The 23,062-nt window shown below is 67.1% G+C and overlaps 11 protein-coding genes across 11 annotated transcripts in view; 7 read left to right on the forward strand and 4 right to left on the reverse strand.

The window, feature by feature from the left end:
- RHOBADRAFT_64578 (uncharacterized protein) overlaps positions 1 to 23,062 on the forward strand; it is a 50,137-nt gene that overhangs the window by 6,484 nt on the left and 20,591 nt on the right. The window lies entirely within an intron of this gene.
- RHOBADRAFT_41902 (uncharacterized protein) lies at positions 394 to 1,139 on the forward strand (the record flags this gene model as incomplete). The annotated part of the gene is made up of 4 exons (XM_018413974.1): positions 394 to 432; positions 496 to 512; positions 578 to 728; positions 807 to 1,139. 4 exons carry the CDS (start codon positions 394 to 396, stop codon positions 1,137 to 1,139), a joined length of 540 nt encoding a protein of 179 aa, XP_018272745.1.
- RHOBADRAFT_31321 (uncharacterized protein) lies at positions 1,583 to 3,750 on the forward strand (the record flags this gene model as incomplete). The annotated part of the gene is made up of 5 exons (XM_018412959.1): positions 1,583 to 2,289; positions 2,374 to 2,657; positions 2,723 to 3,284; positions 3,366 to 3,558; positions 3,643 to 3,750. 5 exons carry the CDS (start codon positions 1,583 to 1,585, stop codon positions 3,748 to 3,750), a joined length of 1,854 nt encoding a protein of 617 aa, XP_018272746.1.
- RHOBADRAFT_51700 (uncharacterized protein) lies at positions 4,029 to 5,824 on the forward strand (the record flags this gene model as incomplete). Its single annotated transcript, XM_018415973.1, has 6 exons — positions 4,029 to 4,132; positions 4,206 to 4,540; positions 4,618 to 5,000; positions 5,068 to 5,128; positions 5,197 to 5,319; positions 5,403 to 5,824. 6 exons carry the CDS (start codon positions 4,029 to 4,031, stop codon positions 5,822 to 5,824), a joined length of 1,428 nt encoding a protein of 475 aa, XP_018272747.1.
- RHOBADRAFT_51701 (uncharacterized protein) lies at positions 6,444 to 7,257 on the forward strand (the record flags this gene model as incomplete). Its single annotated transcript, XM_018415974.1, has 3 exons — positions 6,444 to 6,763; positions 6,833 to 6,905; positions 6,975 to 7,257. 3 exons carry the CDS (start codon positions 6,444 to 6,446, stop codon positions 7,218 to 7,220), a joined length of 639 nt encoding a protein of 212 aa, XP_018272748.1. The 3' UTR covers positions 7,221 to 7,257.
- Positions 8,133 to 10,628, reverse strand: RHOBADRAFT_12386 (uncharacterized protein; the record flags this gene model as incomplete). The annotated part of the gene is made up of 8 exons (XM_018412091.1): positions 8,133 to 8,336; positions 8,465 to 8,804; positions 8,920 to 9,147; positions 9,219 to 9,323; positions 9,390 to 9,674; positions 9,763 to 9,809; positions 9,884 to 10,215; positions 10,400 to 10,628. The coding sequence occupies 8 exons, from the start codon at positions 10,626 to 10,628 to the stop codon at positions 8,133 to 8,135; spliced, it is 1,770 nt and encodes a 589-aa protein (XP_018272749.1).
- RHOBADRAFT_51703 (uncharacterized protein) lies at positions 12,362 to 13,886 on the forward strand (the record flags this gene model as incomplete). Its single annotated transcript, XM_018415975.1, has 3 exons — positions 12,362 to 12,688; positions 12,760 to 13,484; positions 13,556 to 13,886. The coding sequence occupies 3 exons, from the start codon at positions 12,362 to 12,364 to the stop codon at positions 13,842 to 13,844; spliced, it is 1,341 nt and encodes a 446-aa protein (XP_018272750.1). The 3' UTR covers positions 13,845 to 13,886.
- On the reverse strand, positions 13,860 to 16,344 carry RHOBADRAFT_51704 (uncharacterized protein; the record flags this gene model as incomplete). Its single annotated transcript, XM_018415976.1, has 5 exons — positions 13,860 to 14,210; positions 14,289 to 14,389; positions 14,466 to 14,798; positions 14,886 to 15,308; positions 15,370 to 16,344. The coding sequence occupies 5 exons, from the start codon at positions 16,342 to 16,344 to the stop codon at positions 13,949 to 13,951; spliced, it is 2,094 nt and encodes a 697-aa protein (XP_018272751.1). The 3' UTR covers positions 13,860 to 13,948.
- RHOBADRAFT_66067 (uncharacterized protein) lies at positions 16,767 to 19,449 on the reverse strand. The gene is made up of 9 exons (XM_018418856.1): positions 19,439 to 19,449; positions 19,288 to 19,317; positions 19,190 to 19,216; positions 18,682 to 18,749; positions 18,368 to 18,613; positions 17,831 to 18,290; positions 17,401 to 17,699; positions 17,272 to 17,328; positions 16,767 to 17,203 (listed from the first exon to the last, which is right to left on the reverse strand). Exons 2-8 carry the CDS (start codon positions 19,310 to 19,312, stop codon positions 17,299 to 17,301), a joined length of 1,155 nt encoding a protein of 384 aa, XP_018272752.1. The 5' UTR covers positions 19,313 to 19,317; positions 19,439 to 19,449; the 3' UTR covers positions 16,767 to 17,203; positions 17,272 to 17,298.
- On the reverse strand, positions 20,003 to 20,596 carry RHOBADRAFT_41910 (uncharacterized protein; the record flags this gene model as incomplete). The annotated part of the gene is made up of 4 exons (XM_018413975.1): positions 20,003 to 20,067; positions 20,131 to 20,346; positions 20,408 to 20,509; positions 20,572 to 20,596. 4 exons carry the CDS (start codon positions 20,594 to 20,596, stop codon positions 20,003 to 20,005), a joined length of 408 nt encoding a protein of 135 aa, XP_018272753.1.
- On the forward strand, positions 21,425 to 23,059 carry RHOBADRAFT_51707 (uncharacterized protein; the record flags this gene model as incomplete). Its single annotated transcript, XM_018415977.1, has 2 exons — positions 21,425 to 21,995; positions 22,066 to 23,059. The coding sequence occupies 2 exons, from the start codon at positions 21,425 to 21,427 to the stop codon at positions 22,857 to 22,859; spliced, it is 1,365 nt and encodes a 454-aa protein (XP_018272754.1). The 3' UTR covers positions 22,860 to 23,059.

Below are 23,062 nucleotides of genomic sequence, written 5' to 3' on the forward strand. Positions count from 1 at the left end.
TTCTCCCGCGGTCCGAGGTGCGTACGCTACCTTTCCCTGTCCCCAGAACTCTCTCCTGACTCTCTCGTCGCCTGCAGTGGTCCCGTCGTACGCTCGAGCCTCTCGCCCTTCCCAACTCGACCCGCGCTCACGCTCGCCCACGCACGGTCCCGCAGTGGCTTCTTGTCGCGTCTCAGGTCGTCCACGGTCCGTTCCCTTCTCTTTCCTGGCCATCCGCGAAGCGGGGCTGACAGACCGAGCGAGGAACAGGTGCAGGAGGCGCGGTCGCCGGCGTTTTTTGCACTCAAGTTGCCCTTGCGGCGGTACCGACACCTGCAGGTGCGCCTCAGAGCCTTCCTCTCTCCTCTCGAGAATGACAGTCGACGAAGCCGAGACTGGCCCGCAGACTCGACCATGATCTGGGCGCTCATCCTTCTCGTCGGCGACGTCGGGGTCCGTCGCCTCCCTCTCTCTCCCTCCTCCAGCCGCAACTGACTCCCGTCGCCTGTCTCGCAGAATGCTGTCGGTACCGCGTACGTGGCTGTGGCGCCAGACGCCGTCCTGGGCTGACCTCCTCGCCGTCCCCACTCGCCGACAGCCTCTCGACGCTCCTGTGGCAAGATCTTCTTCCGCAACGACTTTCCGCACGCCTCTCCTCGACCCTCTCGCCTGCAGAGGTCAAGGCGATCTTCGAGTCGGCGGAGAAGGCGGCCGAGTACCCGCTCGGGTCGGCGGCGTCGGACGGGATCGTGCGTCCACCTCTCTCTGTCTCTCTTTCCGCCTCGACCGCCGCCTGACCTTGGCCGAGCCCTAACTACCGCCCGCAGGGCGCCGCATACTCCGACGTCATGCGCGTCCTCCTCTACGTCGCCCTCGGGCTCGCCGGGCTCTCGTTCGCCCTCTCGCTCGCCATGGGCCCGGCGTGCGTCGCCGAGCGGGACGATGCGGCGGCTGCGCCAGCTCCGGCCGCCTCGCTCGAGCACCGGCACGAGCGACGCAGCGTCGAGCGTGCCCTGGAGCGGCACAGCTCGGCGCGCTGCAAGAGGGAGAGGGCCGGCGGCGAGGAGGAGGCGAGGTACCTGCAGTGGGCGCGCGAGGCGGCGCACGAGTCGGAGAGCGAGTCAGACGGCGGGTCGGAATGGAGCCAGGAGAAGGTGTAGACGACGCTGCCGCATCGACCAATGTCGTTCCTCTGGCAGGCAGCGCGAGAGAGCGGCGAGCGAGCCTTCGAGACGAGCTCGAGCATGACGAGGCGAGCTGCGGCCCTTGGGAGAGCTCGGGGAGCTGTGCCCAGGCTCAGAGAGTAGCACGGCAGGGTGCGACTAGCCAGTATGGGTCCGCCTGAGGAAGAGAGGAGCGGGGTCGAGGTCGAGAGCGAGCTTCGCCGACGAGGCGAACAAGGGAGCGGCGAGCTCGTCGACCTCCCACCAACCAGGTGCGCACTGCCAGTCCTCGAGTGCACTTGGCGAGCACCACTGACTCTCTTGCACCCGCCTGCCCCCACCCTTGTCCCGCCCGTCGTCCTCGAATCGCCCCTCTGCACCCTCACCTTTCTCGACCCTCATCTCTCGTCGCCTCGTCCTCGCCTCGCACCCACCAGAGCATGGCCAGCCTCAGCTCCCTCATCCAGTCCGTCGTCGACAACGAGACTGGCGGCTTCGGCCCCTCGCCCTCGCACCTCCCCGTCCAGTTCGCCGACATCCCCTACGCCCCCTTCTCCAAGAACGACAAGCTCGGCCGCGTCGTCGACTGGAACCAGGAGGGCGCCGGCACCTCGTCCGGTGGGCCCACTGGCGGCGCCGGTGCGTCCGGCCCGGCCGCAGGCGGCGCAGGCCAGCAGCGCGGCGGCAACAAGTACGGCCGCGAGCCCAAGGAGGCGTTCGGCGCCGCGTCGGCCGGCACGTTCGCCTACTTCCACGACGAGGACGAGGCGTCCTTCTCGGTCGTCGCCGGCGGCGCGTCGGCCAAGAAGCCCGGCCAGGGCCAGGGCGGCGGCCTCGCCGCTCGCCAGGGCAACCGCCAGGGCCAGCAGGGCGGCCGCCCGGGCCAGAACCGCCCGTTCCAGCCGGGTCAGCGCGGCGCGCAGGGCGCCCAGGGGCAGCAGGGTCGCCCGCAGCAGGGGCAGCAGGGCGGGCGGTACCAGAACAACGGCCGCCAGCAGAACGGTCGCTGGAACAACTGGGGCAAGGACGCGCGCGTTCGCGAGCCGTCGGTCCAGGTCCAGAGCGACTGGGTCCCGCTCGAGGACATCGAGTTCTCGCGCCTCGCCAAGCTCCGCCTCGAGGTCGACGTCGACGAGGCTCAGACCCTGTGCGTCCCCTCTCTCATTCTCTCTCCCTCTCGCGCCGCCCTCCTCTGACCTCGTCTCGTCTCGTCCCTCCCCCCTCGCAACAGCTCGAACCATGGCTTCTTGTACGAGTACGACCGCACGTACGACAAGGTCAACACGAAGAACGACAAGCCGCTCCAGGTCGTCGACCGCGTGCGGTACAACCCGACGACGTCCGACGACCCGATCATGCAGGAGTACGCCGCCAAGGACAAGGCGCGCGTGTTTGTCACCGACAGCATCCTGTCGATGCTCATGACGGCGCAGCGCTCGGTCTACCCGTGGGACATCGTCATCACGCGCGACGGCGACAAGCTCTTCATCGACAAGCGCGACGGCGGTCCCTTTGGTGCGTCCCGCTCTCTCTCCCTCCTCTCCCTCTCGATCGTCGCTCGATGAGCTCGACCTGACGAGCTTGCCCGTCGGTGCCACCCGCAGACTACCCGTCGGTCAACGAGAACGCGGCCGACCCTCCTCTCGAGAACGACAAGGACACGCTCAACTCGCCGTCGGCCCTGTCGCTCGAGGCGACCTACATCAACCAGAACTTTGCGTTCCAGGTCGTGCGCGAGGACGCGTCGGCCCGGCACGAGCTCGAGCACCCGAACCCGTTCTACCAGGCCGACATGGAGACCGAGCCGCTCGCGTCGTGCGCGTTCCGGTACCGCAAGTTTGACCTGTCGATCACGGAGGAGGAGGAGGTGCACCTCGTCGTGCGCACCGAGGTCGACGCGTTCACGCAGCCGGCACAAGGCTCGGCCAACGCCGGGTCGGACGAGCCGTCGCTCATCACGATCAAGACGCTCAACGAGTGGGACTCGCGTGCCCAGGGCAGCGGCGGTGCGCCCGACTGGCGCACCAAGCTCGACAGCCAGCGTGGCGCCGTCGTCGCGACCGAGATGAAGAACAACTCGAGCAAGCTCGCTCGTTGGGCCCTGCAGAGCGTCCTTGCCGGCGCCGAGCAGATGAAGATGGGGTGCGTCCTCGCCCTCTTTCTCTCGTACGCGTTCTCGAAAGACGTCGTGACTGACAAGCTCGCCTCGTTGCCGCCTCGCAGCTACGTCTCGCGCGCCAACCCTCGCGACTCGTCCCGGCACACGATCCTCGGCACGCAGTGGTACAAGCCGCGCGAATTCCTCGCGCAGATGAACGTCAACTTGGCCAACGGGTGGGGCATCGTGCGCACGATCGTCGACCTGTGCTTCAAGCAGCCCGAGGGCAAGTTTGTCCTCATGCGCGACCCGATGAACGTGCGTCCTCCTTTTCTCTCGCCCTCTCTTGCCCTCTTGCGCCACGTCGTCCTGACAGTGCGCCCTGTTTCGTCCGCCTCGCAGCCCGTCATCAAGCTGTACCGTGTCCCGATGGACGCGTTCGAGCAGGGCGACGACCTTCTCGACGAGAGCGTGCTCGCGTCGGCCGCCGCGTCGGACAACGGCATCTAGGGGCGCACGAAAAGCGCTCGCCGAGGGTCACGAGGAGGTGGGTGGGTGTGCACGAGGTAGATCGCTGGCTGTAAGAGCATGCTGTCGTCGTCGTTGTCGTTGCGAGCGAGGACCCTCTCGCTGTCCCCTTTTCATGGCCCGCTTCGATGAGCGTGAGCGTGTGATACGGCGAGTCGCAGCAGAGGTCCTGCTCGTGAGAAAGAGAGCGAGAGGGAGACGCTGCAGCCGAGTGTGAGCGTCGGCTCTCAGCTTGGCTCTGGACGCAACTCGATGCGCCGATGAACTCGACACTGCCCTCGCGCCGGGTCGCCGCCTTGCTCGGCGGGTGTGTGCTGCTCTTCGTCGTCCTCGTCTACTCGAGCGGGACCCACAAGGCCTTGTCGTGCGTCGCCTTGTCGTCGTCCTCCTCATCACCCCGCACCTCGTTCCCGGACTCACCCTGCTTGTTGCAACAGCTCGACGCGCCTGTTCCAGCGGCTAGTGTCGGCAGATGGCACCTCGCCGTACGCCCACCACCTCGCCCACCCGTCAGAGGAGCCGACCCTCCCCCTCGTCGCGTCGGTCGCCTCGTTCTCCCGCCTCCCGACTCGGTTCTCGCCCGCCCAAGTCGCCGTGTGCGCCGTCGCCACCCACGAGGAGCAGTTCCTCCCCGAGTGGCTCACCTGGCACCGCCTCGTCGGCGTCGAGCGCTTCTACCTGTTCGACAACGCCCCCTCGGTCCACATGCGCCGCCTCCTGCGCCCCTGGATCCAGGAGGGCAGCGTCGTCCTGTACGAGCTCGGGTACCAAGGTCCGTCTCACCTCGTCCTTGCCTCGCCCCGAGCCTCTCGATCGACCGTACTGACCTCGCCCTCCTGTTCCTCGCAGACGACGTCGAGATCGGGAGCGTGTACCAGAACCACGTCTTGCGCCTGTGCGAGCGAGACGTCCTCCCCGTCGTACCCTGGGCGAGCCACCACGACGTCGACGAGTTCCTCCTCGCCGACGCGCCAGGCTGGACCGCCCCGCTGCCGACCCTCGTCGAGCCCAACTCGTCGACCGAGGCCGGCGTCGACACGGCGCCAGCCCTCACCTGGACCTTTCCTCTTCATGCGCGCTTCGACACGATCCTCGGCGAGGCGACCTGTGTCCCGATCCTGCGCCTGCCCTTCCAGAACTACGGCATCCAGCACCTCAAGCCCAACGAGTCGGTGACCGACCTCCAGACGGTCCGAGACCGAGTCGTGCCCGACTTCCACACCTACGGCAAAGTGCGTCTCGACCATCTCTCTGATAATCGTCGCGATGAGGCACTGACTCTCTCTTCACCTGTCGCAGATCTTCATTCACTCGCGAGGCGAGGGCGGCGAGAAGAACAACGCCGGGTGGATGGGTCCTCGTACGTCCTCCCTCCTCCTCTTCCTCCTCAGCAAAAGGCCGAGACTGACGACGAGCTTTACTGCGCAGATTCGTGTCGCTCGCCGCCGGGCACTGTCGTCCTCGATTCTCAGGGCAAGGACCTCGTCCAAGGGATGACCACCTACCCGTACGCCGGCCTCCCTCTTCCTCAAGAAGGCCTGCTTCTCTTCCGTGCGTCCCTCTTTCGCCCTGTCGTCCGCTCTCGTGCTCTCGGACCCGCCGACTGATCCTGCCGTCGTCCCTCGTGTCCGCAGACTACGTCCAACGCTCGGTCGACGACTGCTACCACAAGTTCAACGTCGTCTCGTCGACGCCGAACGACTGGCGCACGCGCGACGGCCTCGAGGGCTGTGCGCGCAACTACGTGCCGCTCGACGCCGAGCTCGCGAGCCCGGAAAGCGTCGCGCACCTCGAGGCGCTCCCGCAGGGCAAGGAGCTCGTCTCGCGGCCCGACAGCTGGCGGCGCCTCTTTGTGCGCGACACGCGGGCGAGGGACAGTTGGCAAGGGCGCATGACGCGCGCCATCCTCGACGAGTGGCGGCGCGTCGGGGGCGACCAGGCGCGGCGCGAGGGCAGGTGGTACTGGGAGCTCGGCGACGACGCGAGCGACGAGCGCCTAGACGCGCTCGAGGGCATCATCTCGGTCAAGGGCATCGGGCGGGCGTTGCCACCTTAGTAGTTGGGTTCGTCCCCGTGTTGTACTCGCTCGAATTTCCTCTCGTTCTCGCGCGCATGAGGCTCGAGCGCCGTTTCTCTCGGCTCGGCGACGCTCGGCTCCAGAGACTCGGAGAGAGCGTCTGGTTCTCGTACAGTGCCTTGCAGAGCGCTCGACGAAAGCCAACGACCCTCGAGCGAGCAGCTGCAGCGCGCTCCCTCGAACTCGTCGACGGTCGACCTTCCACCGGCCGCCCACCGGCTTTCGACGCTTCTCGTGCGACTTACGCAGCTCGGCGAATTGCCGCAAAAGAGCGCACGGAAAAGGAGCTCCGTCCGCCCACTCGCTTACGCTCCGCCGCATGCGGAACTTCCTCGTTCGGTACCGGCTCACGCGAGAACTTGACAGAGCACAGCTTGGCGGTCGCGCCATTGTCGCTGGTGCAACGGCTTGACCTCGACGACGAACGATGCTCTCTCTCCCTGCTTCATTCCGCACCGCGCTCGCACCTCGTCTCCGCGCTCCGCCCCGCTTCACTCTCCGTCCTCTCCTCAGCGCCCGCACCTTGTGCGCTCTCTCCCTCGTCCTACTCCGCAACGAGCAGAGTCACTGAATCGCTCTCGTGTACCGCGACAGCGCCATGTCTGTCGCCTACGCTGCTCCCGCCACCGGATCCGCCGACTCGGCGTCCTTCCTCGACGCCGTCAAGGCTCGCCGCACCATCTACGCGCTGTCCAAGTCGTCGCCGATCAGCAACGACCGCATCGTCGAGCTCGTCAACTTTGCCGTCAAGCACTGCCCGTCGTCGTTCAACTCGCAGTCGACCCGGGTCGTCGTCGCGCTCGGCGCCCACCACGACCGCACATGGTTGATCGCAAAGGACCAGATCAAGGCCATCGTGCCCGCCGAGAACTGGCCTGCGTCCGAGCAGCGTCTCAACGGCTTCCAGAACGCGTACGGGTGCGTGAGACGCCGTTCCGCCGTCGAGCCGAGCACGCCCTGACCTCGCGCTCTTGCTCCTCGTCACAGCACCGTCCTCCTCTTTGAGGACCAGGCCGTCGTCAAGAGCCTCCAGGAGAACATCCCTGCTTACGCCGAGCACGTGAGTTGTCTCCCTCGAAAGCCCTGCCCGTCAAAAGCGACCGTCCTGACCTGCCGCTCGGACCCGCAGTTCCCGACCTGGAGCGAGCACGCTCACGGCCTCGTCGCGTTCACGATCTGGACCGCACTCGAGGCCGAGGGACTCGGCGCCAACCTGCAGCACTACAACCCGCTCATCGACGCCGACGTCGCCAAGGAGTTCTCGGTCCCCGAGTCGTGGAAGCTCCGGGCGCAGCTCGTGTTCGGCAAGGGCGAGGCGCCGGCGGGCGACAAGGAGTTCAAGCCGCTCGAGGAGCGCGTCAAGGTGTTCCAGTAGACGACCTTTTGCGCTCTGTCGATGATTGTTTCATGTTGTTGAGCCTTTCGTTCGTACGAGCAGCTCGAGGAGAGCCTGAGTGAGCCGATTATGCGAAGACTCTGGTTCTCCCGAGCCAAAGAAATACGAAGAGAGAGCTTGAGCTTTGGTTCTGGGCAAGTACAGCTGCGCGAGAGAACCGAGCCGCAAACGACAAGCGAGCGCAACTTGAGAAGGTCGCGAACGAGAGAAAGGCGAGCTTTCTCGCCGCGCCAGCCACCCAGAGCACTTGACAGTGCCCCACGACCGCGCTCGTGCCGGTCGCTTATCCTTGCCAAGGTGCCCGGCGTGCCTCGCTGCGGCACATCGAGCTATTCGTCGGTCGCCCAAGCTTTCTCTCTCTCTCTCTCGGCGTGCGCGAAAGGCGAAAGGGGAGGCTCGAGCTGAAGTGCATAAAGCTACAAGCAATCACTACATCAAGGAGCACGTCTTGCTACAACCCATGCCGTCTATGAGAGACGAGGAAAGGGGGGGGAACGACGGAACGACCAAGGGGATGCGGGACAGTCGCAGTGTCTAAGAGCCTTACGACGTCATGAGGGGGGATGTCTAGGAGGGAATAAGGGAGGGGAAGGAAGGTGTATGTAGGTCGGGAAATCGTTGCGGGCGTCGCGCTGCGCGTCGCGGGGAATGGGTTGCGAGGAAGAGTGGGAGGGGGCGCGCCGGGCCGTCGACGACGGCGAGGTGCGGCCCTCAGATGCGGTGGCGACAGACGAAAGTTGAAATGGGAGGCGATGAACGAAGAGGCGAGGCGAAGAAGTCGAGGGCAGAGAGGTTTGGCGAGGAGGAAAGGGAAGGGGTGCGGCGGCGAGGGAGGGTACAGGCGAGGCGGGCGTCTTGATGGACGACGAGTCGGCCTCGCAAAGTACTCGCTCACGCAGAGCGAGCGACGACCTCGGCCATGGGCAGGGGCAGCTGCTGCGGGTTGTCGGCGACCGACGCCTGCTGCTCGCGGTCGGCCTTCTCGAGTGAGTCGACCGAGTCGAGCTTCTTGGCTTTCACGCCAAAGTTCTCGTCGACGGTCGTGTTGAGCGGGAGGCCCTTCATGAGAAGCGCGATGAAAAAGCCGAGGCCGGCCTGTTGCGTGAGCGGGGGAGGGGTCAGTGCACGATCAAGGAGAGCGACGACGGCCTCGCCGAGGTCGAGCTCGACAGGCTCGCTCAGGCCGGGCGAGAGAGGGGTAGAGAAAAGAGACGAGGACGCACAAAGGGAATCATGACGATCCAGACGACGCGCAGGGACGCCGCGAACGCCTCGCGGACCTGCATCTTGAGCGGCTCGGCGAGCCCGCGAATGAGCGGGATCGACGCGTACGCGCCCGCCGTACCGCCGGGCACCATGTCGAGGTACTCTTGCGGCAGCTTGTCGGCGAGGACGTTGCTGATGACGGACGAGCCGATCGAGATGCCGAGGACGTTGCCGAAGGTGCGGACGAGCATCTGGAACGACAGGGCCTGGCCGGCGATGCTCGGCGGGAGCGGCGCGAGGATCGGGAAGACGGTGGCGGCGTACAGGACGCCGATGCCGAACGCGCTGATCATTGGCCTGCTCGGAAGGAGATAGAGTCAGTCGACAAACGAAGAACGACGAGCTCGTCGAGCAGTGGCTCGTTGTGCGGCGGCTTGCGCAAAAAGAGAGTGCGAGGGAGAGCGAGACGCACATGAGGACCCATCCCGCAGTCGAGGTCGTCGCCTTAGTGACCGTGAGGACGCCCGGCCCGACCGTGAGCGCGATCCAGCCGATGACGTTGACGCCCTTGTACGACTGGCGCTTCGAGATCCAGATGCCCGAGAGCATCGCCGTCGGCGACACGATGAGGACGACGGGAAGAAAGTCGACGGCCGAGCCAATGGTCGTCGTCGCCTTGGCCGACTGGAAGTAGGCGGGCCTGCAGGAACGAGGAATGTCAGGTTTCGGCGGGACGCGCGGTGGCTCGAGAGAGAATGAGGCCGGGCGCACCAGTAGTAGTAGACGCCCATGGCGACGACGCCGTGCAGGAAAGTCGTGAGGAAGCCGACGAGGCTCGTGCGGTTCATCATGGCGTCGAACGGGACGGTCGGGTGCCTGCAGGAGACGAGCGAGGTCAGGTATCGGTCTCACGAGCTTGACAAGAGAGATAGGAAGACGCACTTGACCCAGTGCTTCTCGACGACGAACCACAGGACGAGCCCGGCTGCGCCACAGACGATGGTCGCGATCACGTAGGCCGACGTCCACGGGTGCAGCTCGCCGCCCGACACGATACCGAGGATGAGAACCGAGATGGACGGGATGAAGATGAGGTTGCCGATCCTGTCGCGGGCGTCGAGCGTCAGATGTGCCGTGCCTTGTCGAGAAGGAGGAAGGGGAGGAAGAGCGGACGCGCCAGTCCATCTTGCCGAGCTTCTCGCGCAGGTCGCCCTCGGGACCTTTGAGCTTCATGAAGAGGAACGTGATGACGAAGCAGGGCACGGCAAGAAGGGCGTTAAACGCGAACAGGTACCGCCAGTTGAAGCCGGCGAACGCGCCGCCGAGGAGTGGACCAGCAGCCGAGGCGACTGACCAGGTAGCCTGCGTAAAGAGGGATCGTCAATATCTGTGCGGGGAGGGATGAAAGAGCGAGAGGAATATCGCAGCTGACGCACCGAGAACGCGCCCTGGTACACTCCTCGCTCGGCGAGCGGGACCATGTCGCTCAGGATGATCTCGACGGCGGCAAAGATGACGCCCGCGCCGGCACCCTGGACGCCTCGGCCGGCGAGCATCGTGTCCATGTTTTGCGCGACGGCGCACACGACGCTGCCGAGCGTGAAGAGGGCGAGGCCGCCGTAGAAGACGGCGCGCCGGCCGAGGATGTAGGCGAGGCCGCCGCTCCACGGGATGACGGCCGCGCTGCATATCATGAAGACGTTGGCGATCCAGGCATAGTCGTCGCCGTTGAGGTCGCGGGCGATGGTCGGGAGCGCGGTCGAGATGGCTGCGGGGCGCGCCAGGAGCAAGAGGTCAGGTGTTGTCGGTGCTTGACGGGTGCGCTTGACGGAGCGGCTGCAGGAGAGTCCGCCGCAGCGGACGCGGTGCTTGTGGCGGGCCTGGCGCGAGGGTTGGCAGAGGAGATGTGGGGAGGAAGGGGCAGGGAGAGAGAGAGAGGAGCGAGAACGCACCAGTCTGCTCGACGGCCGCGTTGAATGTGGCGAGGAGCAGGCACGCAAACACGAGCCAGAAGCGCAGGTCCTTCTTGCCCGCCGTCGCCTGCAGTCCCTCGACGCCCAGCTCGCCCGCCTTGTCCGCCTTGTCGTCGTCGAGCGCGCTGTCGTCCTGCACGGCGACGGTCGCCTGCGAGTCTGTGCGGGTCCGCGTGCGGTGTGCCGGTGCGCCTTCGTGCGCCGCCATCTCCTGCAGCAGGCGCAAGGAGCGAGGTGGGAGAGGGAGAGCGCAAAGCACGGGCGGCGACCGCGAGGCGTCGTTTCGGCCGACTTGCATCCTCTCGCTAGCTGTAGGAAGCGCAAGCTCGCCGTGCTCGGGAGAGCTTCACGAGTCGAGCGAGCCTGCCAACAGACATGTGCGAGCCGTGGCCATCTCCTCGATAAAGGCGAGCGGGCGACGCGCTCGCGCGAGCGGACGAGCCCTTGAAAGCTCTTGCGCCATCTTGCGAGGCACAGAGCGACACGCATGCTCTCGTCGACTCGGCGGGCGGCGCGAGAGCGACCAGCGCTTCGTTGCAGCTCCCCCTCACCCTCGCTCGAACCTCAACCCGCACTCGCCGCCGACGCGCTCCCGCTCCGACTCGCGCACCCGCAGCCGGCCCCCTGCTCGTGCGCGTGCTGCTTCTTCCTGATCCAGCTTGGCTCGGGCCCGTCCATGAACCGGTTCCGCCGCAGCGACGCGACGCCGCCGCGCGCGGCTGTCTTGACGCTCTCGCTGCGGGCGGCGACAGCGCGCACGAGCTTTCGGCGGTCGAGCGGGAGGGTCGCGGTGGGTGCAGGTACTGGCTCGATCGAAGGCTGAGGTCGAGAAGGACGAGTGGGGCGAGACGGGCGTGATGGGCCGGAGCGGGACGAGGATGGGGGAGGAGGGGGAGGAGCGCGAGGCAAGCGCAGGTCGACAGGGATGAGGGTCGCCTGCTGGGCGAGGCGCGACAGGTGCTCGGCTTGATGCTGCAGTGCGAGGTGTCGAGGCAGGCAACTGATCAGCTCGCCTCTCAAGCCGGACCTGGAGGAGGAGAGCGAACGGTCGGCGCACCTCGAGCTGGTCCCGGTACACCTCTCCTTGCACATGGAGCGCCAAGATGTCGTCGAGGGATGTTGCAGAGCGCGCCTTGTCAAAGTCGGATCTGCAGGCGAGCGCGAGAGGGTGTGGGAGGGTGTAGGGTCAGTGAACGAGGTACAGTGCGGTGAGACTGGCGGCTCTTCCACCTCCTGCGTCTCCGCCAGGCGGCACAGCGCCCTTAAGAATGTACTCGAGCACGCCCCATGCCGCCCGCATGCCCACTCCGTGCAACAATCGCTCATCAGTTGGCAGCACCGCGCTTGACGACCTCTCGACCATATCGACCCGCCCGATGCCAGTGACGCTCTCGAGGCCCATGCGAGAGAGATGAGAGGGGACGGACCGGACCTTGTTGAGGACAAAGGCGGTGCGGTGGTCGTCGGGCATGCGGCGGGCGGTGCGGAGGAGGGAGCGGTACAGAGCGCGAGAAGTGGCGCCAGCCGCGGCGAGGGTGGCCATGGGACCAGCTGTAGTTGCTCTGCGCTTGACTGAGCGGCAGCAGGGCCAGCTGGTGGGTCGGTGCGAGCGTGAGAGGGTGAGCCGCTCCGTCGGCCGGGCTCGCTCGCCTCGGCCCTCTCTCTCTCGCATCTCTGCGTCGAGCTCGAGCAGAAGCACGCTCGATCTGCTTGGCATCTCTATCCACGGCGCCTCGACCACCAACCAGCCCTTCACGCGCCCTCGTCGTCAAGCCCGCCCCGGTCGTCCGTCAACATCCACCCGAGCCTCGAGCCACCGCAACACACTCGCTCGCGTGCTCTACAACCTCTTGAGCTGGACTCTATGACGGCCACACCTAGTGCGTCGCCTCTGTCGAGCTCAGCACGAGCAGGATTGACCTCGTCCCTCCTCACTCAGCCATGCCCGTCGCGTGCATCATCGACACAGACCCGGGCGTCGACGACGTCCTCGCCATCCTCCTCGCCCTCGCCTCGCCCGACCTCCTCGTCCTGTCCATCACGCTCACCCACGGCAACTGCACCCTCGCCGCCGCGACCGCCAACCTCGAAAAGCTCTTCTGGGCCCTCGACAAGCAGCTCGCTGAGCGGCCCGACGAGCGCACGAGGTGGCACAACGTCGACCCAGAGTGGCGTTCGCGGTGGGGCGCCGGCCCGATCGAGGTGTACCTCGGCAGCGAGGGCCCCATCGAGGGCGAGCCCGTCACGGCAAAGTACTTTCACGGCAAGGTGCGCACCGAGTCTCTCTCTCTCTCCTTCCGCACAGCACGTCCTCGATGAACTCACGCCGACGCTCGCAGGACGGCCTCGGTGACTGCACGACTCGACACCCTGACCTCGTCCCCCCTCCCTCGCACGTGTCGACTCTCTTCACCCTCTCGCCCAAGCCCGCCCTCGACGGCGTCCAGTCGCTCCTCGCCCGACACGCTCCTCGGTCCATCGCCTACGTCGCCCTCGGCCCCATGACCTCGCTCGCGTACCTGCACCGCGCCGGCGCGACCGACGGCCACGAGGGCCGCACGAGCCCGCTCGACCAGTTCAGCGTCGTGCTCAGCATGGGCGGCGCCGTCGACCACCCGGGCAACACGTCGCCCGTCGCCGAGTTCAATTATTACGCCGACCCGTTCGCCGCCTCGGTCCTGTTCGCGCTCGCGCCCCCCAACCTCTACATCTTTCCCCTCGACCTCACGTCGTACCTCACCCTGCCCTTTTCGCTCTACATCTCGGCCGTCGACCCGTCTTTCTCCGACACGTCGTCGCCGTCGTCTCCGCAGGCCAAGGCGCCCCTGACGCACTTTACGTCGTCGTTCCTCGAGCGCACGCGCGAGGTCATGCTCCAGTTTGGGAGCGACGTCATGGAGCAGCACGATCCGACGGTCGTGTACGCGCTCATCGACTGGGCCAAGGCGAGGCGTGCGCGAGCGGGCGAGGGAGCGGTCGAGCTGGGCGAGGAGGAGGACAAGGGCGACGAGGGCGAGTTTGCGCCCGGGTGGGCGTTCCGGCGCGTCGAGTTCGAGGTCGAGACGTGCGTCCCGCTCTCTCTCTCTCTCGCTCTCTGTCACACACTCTGACCCTCGCTCTCTCGAGCGCCCGCAGCACGGGCAGCATCACGCGCGGCATGCTCGTGCGCGACTTGCGCGCCTCGTCGACCTCGTCGACGTCGCTCACGGCGCGCACGGGGCTCACGAACCGCGCCGCAGCGATCGAGGCGCTCGACGTCGAGGAGGTCGAGGCGCACCGGGCCGAGGGCGAGCTCAACGGCCAGCAGGCGGCCGAGGCGCACCGCGGGAGGAGCGGCGCGAGGGTCGTCGTGAGCTCGCCGGGCAGCGAGCCGCTCAGGAGGGATTTGCTAAAGAGCATTTGGGGCGTAGACGTAGCTGAATAGACCAGAGATAGACGTTTGCAAAGCAGTCGATCGTTTCAAGCGCGCCCTCCTCATCGTTCGACAAGCCCTCCTCGCCTTCTCTCCTCCTCGCCTGCTTCTCTCGCTCAGTCGTCCTTCTCCTTGGCCTTCCTGCCGCGCTTCTTGGGCTCGGGGCGCGGTCCCGCCGTCGGCGCCGGCTCGTCGTCCTCGTCGTACCGCTTGAGCGGGCGCTCGTACGGCATCTGCTCGTTGATCTGGTCCTTGAGGCCGGCCCAGGTCGCCGACGACGCGCAACGGTAGACGACCGAGACGTTGTGCTGCTGGACCTTGACCGACGGCGCCGGCTGCGACGCCGAGAACGAGTACTCGCCCCACGAGGCGGGCGTGCTGCGGCGCGAGCGAGGGCCTGTCAGTCACACGGCCCACGGCGAGAGGGAGAGAGATAGAGAGAGACAGCGGACGTACGGCGTGTGCGAGCCGACGAGGAGGAAGGCCTCGTACTGCGAGGGAGCGCTGCCGTCCTTGACGCAGTCGGCGCTCAGAGGCTGGTGGACAATGAGCATCATCTGCGGGCGCTTTGTCCTCGTCAGTTTGTCCAGTCGACGAGAGAGTGGGACGGAGAGAGAGAGGGGGGGGACGCACGTTGGCGTGGTTGAGGCGGCCGCTCTTCATGATCGCCTTGCGCAGGACCGACTTGCGCTGGTCGCTGCTCTTGAGCGCGCCGTACTCCTTCCCAAGCCACTCGACGTGGTACTGCTCCTCCTTGCTCTTGCCCGCCGCCTTGGCGAGCTCCACCTCGGTCGGGTACACGACGACGACCTTGTCGGCGTCCTTGGCCGACGGCATGTTCCACTGGGCGGCCGCGTGCTGGGCGCGCGCCGACTCCTGCTGCTCGTACTCGTGCGGCGGGACGCCCTGCGCCGCAGCGTGCAGGTGCTCGAGGAACTTGCGCGGCAGGCGGTCGGTCGTCGCCGTCTGCGAACGAGAGGAAAGGCGATTTGAGAAGGTCAGGGCTGAACGACGACGACGACGAGCACGAGAGGGAGCGAGACGAGGGCGCACCAGGTACTCGACCTTGACCTTGCAGCGAGCGTTCGGCTCGAGGTTGCTGATGGCGCGCGCCAGGCTGTCGAGCCCGCCCGCCTCGACGAGGCCGTCCTCGCTCGAAAAGTCGCCAGCGAGCGACGTGACGAGCTGGACCTCGTTGCTCGACGAGAAGTCGAACCCGCCGAACGCGTGGGCGAACGCGCTGTACTTGGCCTTGGCGGCGGCGCCGAGGCGAGGCGAGCTGAGGAAGGCGAGGAACGAGAGCGAAAAGTCGGTGTGCGTCGGGTTGTCGGCGGGGCTGACGGGAGCGGCGAGCTGCGGAAAGTCCTGGACCCAAATGGCGTTCTCGATCTTCTTCCAGCAGCCCTCGTCGCCGGTCGCGGTGCAGATGGCGAGGCGCAGGTGGTGGCGGCTGCTCGACGGCGTCTTGCGGACGATCTGCAAGGAGGAGGAGGGTCAGTGCGTGCCACGGCAACGGACGACGCAAAGGTGGACGCACCAGGAAGAAGGAGGCGTGCATGTTGCTCGAGAGGTGCGAAACGACTGGGTCCTTGACGTCGTGCGCGAACGGCGCCTTGTGGACGAGAAGCAGCGGCGGCTTGACCTGCGAGGCCTTGCGCGACTCGTGCGAGCCGTACAGGCGGATCTTCTGCGGCTTCGGGGGCTCGCTCGACTTGCGCGCCTTCTGCTTCTTGCGGGCGGTGGGCGTGTCCGGGTCGCGCGGCTTGGTCATGTGCTCGGTCGAGAAGCGGTTCTGCATCCAGGGTTGCTGGAACGACGGCGCGACGACCAGCGCGCGCACCGTGTCCCACCCGGCGTCGGTGCCGACGATGTTGTCGATACCGACCGGGTCGATGTCGTCGCCCGAGTCCGACGCGCTCGAGTCCGAGTCCGACGACGCCGACGAGTCGCTGCTGCTGCTGCGGCGCTTTTTCTTCTTGCCCTTGCCCTTGGGCCGGCCGCGCTTCTCCTTGACGTAGGTCGTCTTGAGGGTTTCCGAGTCGGGGTACTCGAGCTTGGCGCGCAGGTCGGCGATGCTGAGCGTGGGCGCGCCGTCCTTGCCGGCCTCGAGCGAGAACGGGAGGACGCCGTCGGGGCGACCCTTGTACGGGGCGACGTCGTCGCCGTCGACCGCTTGGGCTTTGCCCTTGCCCTTGCCCTTGCCCGTCGCGGTGCCGTTGCCGCTCGAGGTGAGGTCGAGGTGGGCCGGTGGGCGGTCTTCGACGCCGGTACCCTGGCCGCCGAACAGCTTGGAGCGAGGGGCGAGGAACGAGCTCTGGGCGGCCATGCGGGCGTGCAGGGGGACCTCCTGGCCATGGCCGGTGGCGGGCGAGGGTGAGCGGTCGCGGGCCTTGGAGCGACGGCGGGTCGACGAGGCGGCGGCGGCTGCGGGCTCGGGCGAGCTGGAGGCGTCGGACGCGCTGTCGAGGTGGGTGAGGTCGATCTCGGGGATGTGCTTGTGCTTCTTGGCCATGCTGGGTGGGCGCACGAGCGAGAACGAGCGAGGGGGAGGAGGAGAAAGGGCGGCGACTGATGAAGCCAACTTGAAGTGGGGAAATGCCGCTCGACCCCCCTCGTCGACTCGGCTCAGAAGCCTTCGCTGAGCCTTGAACACATTGCCTGAAGCAGTGCGAGCAGATCCATGCCGTCGGCGCCGCGGGAGAGCGCCTGCACGAGGAGCGAGAGCCGACCGAGTCGTCGCCGAGCGCGAGCAGAACCTCGCTCGCCTCCCTCAGCTTTGCACAGCCGGGCCAGCGTCGCGCAAGGGCGCCGGTCCTCGAGCCGAGCAGAACCTGGCCGGCCGCCGCAGAGCGGTCTGTCGCCGACGAGGGCAACTTCTCCTCGAGCAACTCGCAGCCTCTCGCTCTCGCCCTCGCCATGGGCCTCGCGCGAGAGTCGCGGTTGACGCGGTCGATTTTCAGGGGAGTATGCGATAGATGCTGAGGCAAGGTGGGTGACGAGAGAGAGAGAGAGAGAGGAGAAGGAGGGAGGGAGGAGGACGAGGGAGGCGCTAGACGAACGGGCGAGGCTCGACGGCCGTCGTCGGCGTCACGACGCACGACGAGGGGGAGAACGAGGAGAGGGTCGAGGGATGAGGGTATCGTTGAACGAGGTGGGGGTACGGCGGCGCGAGGTTGAACCGCGCCCGAGCGCTGTGAGCGGGTCGGACGGTGGGGAGGGCGAGGACGAGGGAGGGAGGGGAGGGGCAGAGGTGGATCGACCGGAGCTCAGAATGCTCTAGGGTGGTGGTGGTGCTGTACAGAACGCGCGAAAGGCCCGAGGAAGGAAGGAAAGGTACTGCTGAGGGACGCGGGAAGGACAGAAGGGAAGGGCTGCGACGGTGACGACGACGAGGTCAGTCTCGGGGCGCACGAGACATAGAGAGGACCGAGGGGCGCACCTCTACACTCTAGGAAAGCCGAGGAGCTCAGAAGTCGAGCTTGCGGACCTCCTCCCACTGCGCGCGAGAGAGAGACGAGGGTCAGGAATCGCTCGACGAGGCCCGGGCACGAGGACGAGAGCGACTCACGGGGACGTCGTTGCGGCCGAAGTGGCCACCGTGCGCCGTCTTGCCGTAGATGGGCTTCTGGAGGCCGAGGAGCTTGACGATCGCGCCGGGGCGGAGGTCGAAGTTCTTGAGGAGGATGGCCGTCAGGTCGGCGTCGGTCTTGCCCTCGGCGACCGTGCCGTACGAGTCGACAAAGATCGAGAGCGGCTCGGCGACACCGATAGCGTACGAGAGCTGCACCAGGACGCGCTCTGCGAGGTGGGCCGCGACGAGGGACTTGGCGAGCATGCGGGCAGTGTAGGCGGCCGAACGATCCACCTCTGTTCAGGGGAGAGAGTGAGGAGAGAAGAAGGAGAGCGGGAGGGAGAGGAGGGAGGAGGAGCGAGGTCAGGAACGGGCCGACGACGACGACGACGTCGAGGGGTAGGCGCGAGAGGACCAGACGACGCACTCGACCAGTCCTTGCCCGAGAAGGCGCCACCACCGTGCGCGCCCCAGCCGCCGTACGTGTCGACGATGATCTTGCGACCGGTGAGGCCGGCGTCGCCCTGCGGGCCACCGATGACGAAGCGGCCGGACGGCTGAATGTGGTAGACCGTCTTGTCGTTGAGGAGGTTGGCGGGGATGACCGACTTGACGACCTTCTCCATGAGCTCCGAGCGCAGGTCCTCGGTCGAGATTTCCTCGGCGTGCTGGGTCGAGATGACGACCGTGTCGACGCGCAGGGGCTTGACGGCGCCGTTGGGCAGCTTCTCGTACTCGACCGTGACCTGCGTCTTCGAGTCGGGGCGGAGCCAGCCGAGCTCGCCGTTGCGGCGGAGAGCCGACATCTTGACGTTGAGGCCGTGGGCGAGGACGAGGGTGAGGGGCATCATCTCGGGCGTCTCGTTGGTGGCGTAGCCGAACATGATCTGTGTCGTGGGCATGTCCGTCAGCTCTTGCGACAGAGAGAGAGAGAGAGAGGGGGGGGAGGGAGAGAGGGACGCACACCCTGGTCGCCGGCACCGTGGTTCTCGAGCGAGCCGTGGTCGAGGCCCTGGGCGATGTCGGGCGACTGCTGCTCGATGGCGACGAGGACGTTGCACGTCTTGTAGTCGAAGCCCTTCTCACTCGAGTCGTAGCCGATGCGCTTGATCGTGTCGCGAATGACCTTCTGGTAGTCGACGTGCGCCTTGGTCGAGATCTCGCCGAACACCATGATCATGCCGGTCTTGGCGGCCGTCTCGCAGGCAACCTGAAGAGGACGAGAGGAGTCAGGACGAGGTCACTCGGGGAGGGCAAGGGAGGGGAGCGAGTGCGCACCTTCGACCACGGGTCCTGCTCGAGGCACGCGTCGAGGATGGCGTCCGAGACCTGGTCGCAGATCTTGTCTGCGAGCGGGAAGACGAGACGAGTCAGTACAGGCTCGGCCGACGTCGTCGACTGCTCGACAGGCTGCGCGACCGGCTCCAGGCGCTCGCTCGTCCGCTCGCATTCGCCCGACGAGGTGCACCTTCCGCTCGACCGCCGCCCTGCACGGCGGATACCGAGCCATGCCCTCGAGAGCTCGCCGGCGCTCGACAGGGCGCGCGAGGCTCGAGTCGCTGCAGCGGGCGAGATGCCGGAGTGCCGGCGGCCGCGAGGGAGCACGCCATGCGGGGGACCGGGCGCCCTGCTCGCGCATACCGCTCGCGCGAATGCGAGAGCTGCGCTAGGGCATGCCGCAGTACTGCTGCCGCCGCCGAGCGGGCGCGCAATCCGGCGCGAGCTGCGGCGGGAGCGCGAGAACGCGACAAAGGAGGGGGAGGTGGGTCGAGGAGGGTGAACGAACCGGGGTGGCCCTCGCCGACGGACTCGGCTGCACAGGGAGGGAGGATAGGTCAGCTGGATTGCTCTGCAGGCTCGCGCAGGGCTCCAGAGGGGACGTACAGGTGAACAGGAAGGTGTTGGACATGATCGCTGCACGTGGAGCAAGACGGGGGGTCGGGTGGGACGACGAGGCGGCGGGGGGAGGTGCGAGGTGGACGGCAAGGTCAGTCAGACGCTGTGCGACAAGGTGGGCGGCGCAGATAGGACGCACGAGCAGAGGTGAGTGCGGTGGATGGAGCGAAAGGGTGGATGGCGCGAGCGGCCTGCGTCTCGCTCGCTGTGTCTCCGAGACGCGCGCCTTTTTTCCTCTCGCCCGCCTCGACCGCGGCCGCCGCTTGCTCCCCGTTGTGCTCTGCTCAACAAGGCCGTCGTCGTGCTCTCGTCGCCGCCAACAGCTGCCGCTTCGCCCTCGTCCGCGGACCTCGCTCGCACCTCTCCTCGACTCGCACTCGTCCGAGCTCACGCGGCCTTCTCAAGGCGACGTCGGCAGCGAGCAGTAGCGCAGCGCGTCGTTCGTGGACCTCTTGCTCTCGCTGCGCCGACCCCTTGAACCAGCTCGCCCCTGGGGAGGCCCTAGCCGACGGTGCTCTCGAGCCTCTCTCGCACTCCAGCTGTGCGAGCGACCTTCTGTTGCTCGCACTGCTACACGCTCGTCTCGATTCATCTACTTCGCACTCGACCTGCGCATGCTGCGTGCGACGAGGGAGGAGGAGCCGTCAGTCGTCGCGAGAGAGAGAGAGGAAGGCTGTCGAGGAAGGTCACGCACGAGGTCCGCTCACGGCTTGAACGCGCTTTGGCCATTGCCGCGCTCCTCAGGACGGCGAGCGGTCGGCTCGTACTCTGCGTGAGGTGCTGGGTCAGTTCATCGACGAAGAGGGGGCGCGAGAGATCGAGGCGACGCACCTGCAGAGGGAGTCGACGAGTGCCGCCTTTCCTTGCCCTTGCGGCGACTCGCCTCGTCGACAGTGCCGGTCAAGTCGCCTTGTCCGGGGCGCCGCCGGAGGATGTGAGAGCTGGAAGCTGTCGGCGAGTCGGGCCGGGGCTCGAGCGACGCCCAAGACGAGCGACAACTCTCGCCGTCGGCGTTCTTGTGGCGGCGGACCGTCTTGGGCGAAACAGCTGCAAGGTAGAGAGTCAGTTCGGCGAGGCAGGCGAGGAGAACGCGCGAGCTCGAGCGCACCGTCAAGGTCGTCCTGCCCGTCAACGGATCTGCGCGAGCCGTGACTCGTCGCCTCGTGCCAGCTCCACTGCTGGTCCGAGCCTGGCGCTCTCCCCCATTTGTCTGCGACCATGTACTCGTCACGCCTCGTGAGGAAGGAAGGAAAGGGCGAGATGGCGACGCACCGGGCTTGTTCTTCCGACGAAGCATGGCTTCCTCCGCCTCCTCGCGAGCCTGCTCCGCCTCCTTGCGAGCCTGCTCCGCCTCCGCGCGAGCCTGCTCCTCGGCCGCCTTTTTCTCCTTCTTTGCCTTCCGATGGAAGCGGCCGAGCATGGCGAGGCGGGGAGAGCGGGAGAGCGAGAGAGAGAGAGAGAGAGGCAGACCGAGACGAGCGAGGCGTCTGAGCTCGCACGAGAGCCAAGCAAGCGCCCTGGCGGTCGCTTGAGCGTACAGTACGAAGAGTACGAGAGTGCGCCGCAGATTTTTGAGCGTCACCAGCGACAGGAGAGTCGACGCTTGCCTCGGAGGAGAGGACGCGCGTGCGTCGGTGTCGAAGACGGACTCGAGCGCGACGAGCTCAAGAGGCTGCACGCGCGCTCGGTAGCCGCATCTCATGACGACTCGGGCAAGAAGCACCGATGGGCAGGCGCGGAAGTCGAGGCGCGGAGGGGAAGCGAGCGAGAGGAGGTCGACGAGGTGGCCACCCGCGCTATGCGAGGCAGCACAGGGGTGCGCAGTACCAAGAGGATCTGATGTGCGTGTACGAGCTGCAAGCGAGAGCCAGAGCGTTGTGGGGCGAGCGCTGACGAGGTGAACCTTGGCCGCCAGCTCGCCTTCGACCTCACCACAGCTCGTCGCCACCACTACGTCGAGCCAGCCTGTCGACCAGCCACAGACCACCCACTGCCTCGTATCCACCACCTGAGCCAGCGCACGCCCACCCTCGGCTCGACGTCGTCGCCCAGCCCCCGTCGTCCCCGCCGTCTTCATCAGTTGGACGACTTGGGGCTCTTGTCAGGGCACCAGAGCCACCGCGCGATGCAGTTCCCGCACGGCTCGTACCATCACCAGCCCGTGCAAGCCCTTCCCTCGTCCCCGTTCTCCCAGCCGCACCTCCTCTCGACTCCATCGCTCGCTCCTTCCGCCGTCACCCCCGCCGCGCACCACCACGCCGTCCCCTTCGGCGCCATTCCCGGCAGCCAGCCAGGCGTCCTCGGCTGGGGCGTCGGCATGAGCGCAGCCAACGGCGCCGGCTTTGGCTTCAGCCAGGGCGGCCTCGCTCGCCAATCCGCCCCGGCCGCGCACCGCCCTAGCTCGGTCGGCTGGGGCTCGGCGGCCGCAGCGTCGGGATCGGCGCAGCAGCGACCGGCGTCACCTTCGCCCTCGGCGCAGAACACGCCCGCCAACCCGCGCCGCAGGAGGAGGAGCGCGTCGCCCGGCATGTCGAGCGATGGCGACGACTCGAGCCGGGCCGCTCCCTCGCTGCGAGCCATCCGGCCCATGCAGTCGGCGAGCGCAAAGCGTGCTCGCAAAGGTCCGGCGCAGGGCGAGCCAGCGCCGAGCCCTGCGTCGGGCGCTGCCGTCGTCGGCGACCTGGGCAAAGCTCTCGGTCCGTCCCGTTCTGCCTTGAACAAGTCTCTCGCACGGCCACTCACTGACCCTTGCCCACTGCCACACAGCGTCACTCGACAAACCTGCGCTCCTCAACGTCTTCTCCCGCCTCCTGTCGACCAACCCGCAACTCGCGTCGACCATCTCGGCCCTCCTCCCGACGCCCTCCCTTTCGACCATCCTCGACTCGCTCGCCTCGCTCGAGCGCGCCGTCGTCGTCGCGACGCCGTCGGGCGCCTTCTCGCGCGACGAGTACATCTGGTCGCGCGTGCGCGTCCCGCTCGAGGAGTTCGTCACCGAGTCGAAGCGGTTCCTCGGCCTGTTCGTCCCGGCGCAGGCGCCGACGGGCCCGATCGCCGAGGAGGACCTCGCGCACCCGTCGACGGCATTCCAGTTCCTCGACACCCTCACGCACACCCTCCTCCACCTCGAGGCGACCCTTCCCGCCTCGCCCTCGTCGTCGTCGACCCCGTCCACCGCCGCGGCGACGACCAACCCGCTCGCGTCGCACCTTGTCCCGCTCACGCTCAACGCGTGGCATCAGTTCCTGTCGCGCCTGTCGAGCGCCGTCAACGACCAGGGCAAGGTCCTCCCGACGTCGACCGTCCGCACCTGGTTCGACCGCCTCGACGACGCGTGCGGCGCCGGGCCCGTCGCCGCCACCGCCGCCTTCCCGTCCCTGTTTGGCGCGCCTCGTGCAGGCGCTCTGGGTGCGGCGAGGGGCGAGAGCCAGGTCCGGCGCGCGATGGAAGGCGTGAGGGAGCGTGCGAGGCGCGAGATTGGGTGGCTTGTCGGGCTCAGGCCCGAGGTCGCGCAGGGGGCGGGAGGGATGGAGGGGGTCGAGCAGGAGGAGGAGCTTTGAGTCGAGCTTGCGCTTGTCGCCGTCGTCGTTCGTGTCCTGTCCTTCCCCTCCTCTGCCCTTTGTCCCTCCCTCTCGTTCTTCTCGCACCTTGCATTCCCCTCCCGACCTTTGACTACCCCCTCGTACCGTCTCTCTCTCGTTCTCTTGCACCGCTTTGGTTCCCTTCGTACTGCATTTCAAGCCTCTCGTTCTCTGCCTTCCTC

This window comes from Rhodotorula graminis (genome assembly GCF_001329695.1).
Source record: "Rhodotorula graminis WP1 unplaced genomic scaffold RHOBAscaffold_3, whole genome shotgun sequence".
Taxonomy (NCBI): domain Eukaryota; kingdom Fungi; phylum Basidiomycota; class Microbotryomycetes; order Sporidiobolales; family Sporidiobolaceae; genus Rhodotorula; species Rhodotorula graminis.

Coding starts and splice junctions, on each gene's coding strand:
- RHOBADRAFT_66067 (XM_018418856.1), bottom strand. CDS start 19,312: ATGTCCAACACCTTCCTGTTCACCT. Junction 18,750..19,189: donor CGTCGGCGAGGGCCACCCCG/GTTCGTTCACCC, acceptor TCCCGCTCGCAG/ACAAGATCTGCGACCAGGTC. Junction 18,291..18,367: donor ACGGTGCCGGCGACCAGGGT/GTGCGTCCCTCT, acceptor CCCACGACACAG/ATCATGTTCGGCTACGCCAC.